The sequence below is a fragment of the Gavialis gangeticus genome, unplaced genomic scaffold (assembly GCF_001723915.1).
Source record: "Gavialis gangeticus isolate Ggan-Ray unplaced genomic scaffold, GavGan_comp1, whole genome shotgun sequence".
NCBI classification, from domain to species: Eukaryota; Metazoa; Chordata; order Crocodylia; family Gavialidae; genus Gavialis; species Gavialis gangeticus.
Genome location: NW_017729031.1, coordinates 42,866,304 through 42,869,275, shown reverse-complemented (window position 1 = coordinate 42,869,275; position 2,972 = coordinate 42,866,304). Strand labels below are relative to the sequence as shown.

Sequence of the window (2,972 nt, the reverse complement as noted above, 5' to 3'; positions counted from 1 at the left end):
CATGCACGGTGCCGGCGGCCCAGCGCAGCCTGGGAATGGGCAGGCGGGTCCCAGGGAGGCGCCGCGCGGTCAGCGCTGCCGGCGGCGCGGATACGCAGACCACCCCGGGGCAGCCCGGCATGAGAGCCAGGCCACAACCCCTGCCCCAGGGGCAAGGGGGAGCCAGGTCTGAGTTGTGCCCTGGGGGGCAGCAAGTCCTGCCCCCCGAGAGCTCCCCACAGCCCAGCCCGACCCCATGTGCAGCGACGAGGCCCAGAGGCACCGAGAGCCCCGGGAGAGCCCAGGCCCAGGCCGTGCCCCGCTGCAGAGCGAGCGGACGCCCCGGCCGGGCAGGCTGAGCCAGGGGCAAACCCCTGCCTGCCCCCCCAGGGCGGCGTGAGCAGGGCCAAGAGCCTCCAGCCAGGACCCTGCGGCGCTGAGTCCCAGCAGGGCCACTGGCACAGCCGGGCACAGCCCCAGCCTGCGGCCGCCCCACTCTGCCCACGTGGCACCCACGTGAGAGTGCTCACGCTCACTGCAACCCACCAGGGACACGCACGGAGTCCTGGCCATGCTCACTCCTGTCCAGCTACACGCATGTACACATGAACATGTGGGCACTGTGCTGCCATGCACACACACACGGCCTCCCCCGGCACCCTCAGCCCCGGTGCCCCCAACCAGATCACGGCGAGACCCCCGTCGCATCACTGGCATGCTCGGGCAGCGCCCAGGGCCCCGCTGTCCCCAGCCATTGTGGCCGGGGACCTCCGTGACGGCAGGAGGAAACAGCGCTGCCCCAGAGCCAGCGCCGAGCCCGCCCCAACCCGGAGACGCCAGTGCGAGACCTGGGCCCAGGCAGCTGCAGCCGGCCACACTTGGCGCCACGGGACACGGCGCCAGTTCAGTCACCCAGGAAGAGTCCCCATCCTGCCCCGCTGCAGCACACGGCTGGCCTGACCACCCCCTGGCACAGGGGTGCTCCAGACCGGAGCCCTGCATTGCTGGGCCCCCCATCACGGCGCTGCTCCAGCCCACCCCGGCAGAGCCCGGCCAGCGCTGCACGGACCACCCCTGCCCCCAGGAACCCCCAGGCGGGGGCAGCTCTGGGCCCTGCCGCAGGGGCCCCACGTCGCTCCGCCGCGCCGCGTGGGGAAGGCCGGCCTGGCAGGTGGAGACACGGTGCCCAGGCTCCTTGGTCTGTCTGTGCATCTGCCCCCCGTGCGCCCTCCCGAGTGCCCGCCAGCTGCTGACCCCGGGGACGATAGGGGAGGCTGGCCCGTGAGCCTGGGGCACCGGTCACGCTTGGGGGGTGGGGGCCGCATGCGGGTAACTCAACGCACCATGCGTGAAGCGCCCAAAGCGCCGCGAGTGCCCAGTTTTCTGCAAAGGAAGAGAGAGGAGAGCGTGATCCGGGGCCGGGCAGCGCAGGCAGCAAGAGTGGGGGGCCCGGGGACCCCAGCCCCAACCGGAGCCTGGCCCAGCGCAGAGACGGCGCAGGCTTGGGGAGCTGCCACGGGGCACAGCGAGCCAGGGGCAGGGGCAGGGGCAGGGGCAGGGGCAGGGGGTGTGCCGGGGGTTGTAGGGCACGGGCAGCCAGTGAGAGGACAACCAGGATGGCCCGAGCCAGGCGGGCCCTTCGCGGGCCTGCACCAGGATCCCCTCGGTGCGGACTGGAGCGTGCAGGCACACGGGAGCAGGACTCAGCCAGGCCGCGGGCCCCAGGCCACAGCTGCCCTGCCCAGGCAGGGGACCCCCGAGACTGCACCCGGCTGCTGCACGCCTGCCACCGGGCACATGTGGGCACCTCTGATACACACACATGCACCCCTGTACGCATGTGGACACCCCTGCCACATACACACAAACATGCATCCCTGCACACGTACTGACACCTCTGACATGCACATGCATCCCTGCACACACGCGGACATCTGAGACATGCGTACACATGCATGCATCCCTGAACACGTGAACATCTGGGACCCTAATGCACACACGTGCCGCTGCACACACACGGGCACCTGGGACACACACTCACGCACATGCACGGACACCCGCAGCACATGCAGCCACTGCCCTGCACACCCCCGAGACACGCAGGCCTGGCTCACACTCCCAAGACCCTGTGCGCGCAGACTCCCCCCATGGGTCTGTTCCCAGCCCCTGGCCCAGCGCGCCAGGGACCTTCCCTCTCCCACTGCCCACGGCCAGACACGTGGCCACAGGACCCCCGGCCCTGCCCCACACAGCGCCCGGGCAGGGTTTGCCAAACGGAGCAGCCAAGGGAGCGAGGGGAGAGGCTCCAGGCCTGGGGAAGGGGCAGGGGGGACCCTGCTCAGGCCTCCCCGAGCCCCAACATATCTCACGCCCAGCAGCCAGACACGGGTGGTGCCTGCGGCTGCTGCAGCTCCCCTTGCCCTCCGCAGCCCCGGGGCCACCTGTGCCGCGGGGGCCAGGCGGACACACGGCCCCACGCGGGGGCTGCTCGGGCAGGAAGGGCCTGGGCTCAGTCCGGGCCAAAGCTTGCCCCTGGCACCCGGGACCTGTGACACAGATGCCTGGGAGAAAGTGGCACACGCAGACACACATGGGCATGCACCCGTGCGCACACACACACACACACACACACACAGAATCATACGCTCATGTGCACGCAGGCATAAGCACACACGCCAGCCCACAGGCCTACGCCCAAGCACGCATGCCACAAGCCCGCACACACGCACAAGCACCCGTGCACACACGCGTGCCCACGCAGCGGCGTGCAGCACGGAGGCACGAGGGCTGCGCTGCCCGAGCCCGATCTGTATTCAGGCAGCGCCGGCTGCCTCCCGGCCAGGAGATGGACGAGCAGATTAGCTCGCCTGGCGAGGATCAGTCCCCCATTAACGAATGAAAACGCAATCGAGGGCCATTAACGGGCGCGCTGGCTGCCCCGCGCCAGGCCTTGCCAGGTGCCAGCCAGCCCGGGAGCAGCGCCCGGAGCCCCA

General features: G+C 70.5%; 1 protein-coding gene across 1 annotated transcript in view; it reads right to left on the bottom strand.

Annotated features, from left to right (window-relative positions):
- SPEG (SPEG complex locus) overlaps window positions 1–1,883 on the bottom strand; it is a 48,103-nt gene extending 46,220 nt beyond the window's left edge. Inside the window, exons 1-2 of the mRNA XM_019522832.1 lie at window positions 1,869–1,883; window positions 1,323–1,362 (exon numbers count right to left, since the gene is read on the bottom strand). Of these exons, the coding sequence (XP_019378377.1) occupies window positions 1,323–1,362; window positions 1,869–1,883 (55 nt within the window). The remainder of the gene's footprint in view (window positions 1–1,322; window positions 1,363–1,868) is intronic.
- Window positions 1,884–2,972: the final 1,089 nt, after the last annotated feature.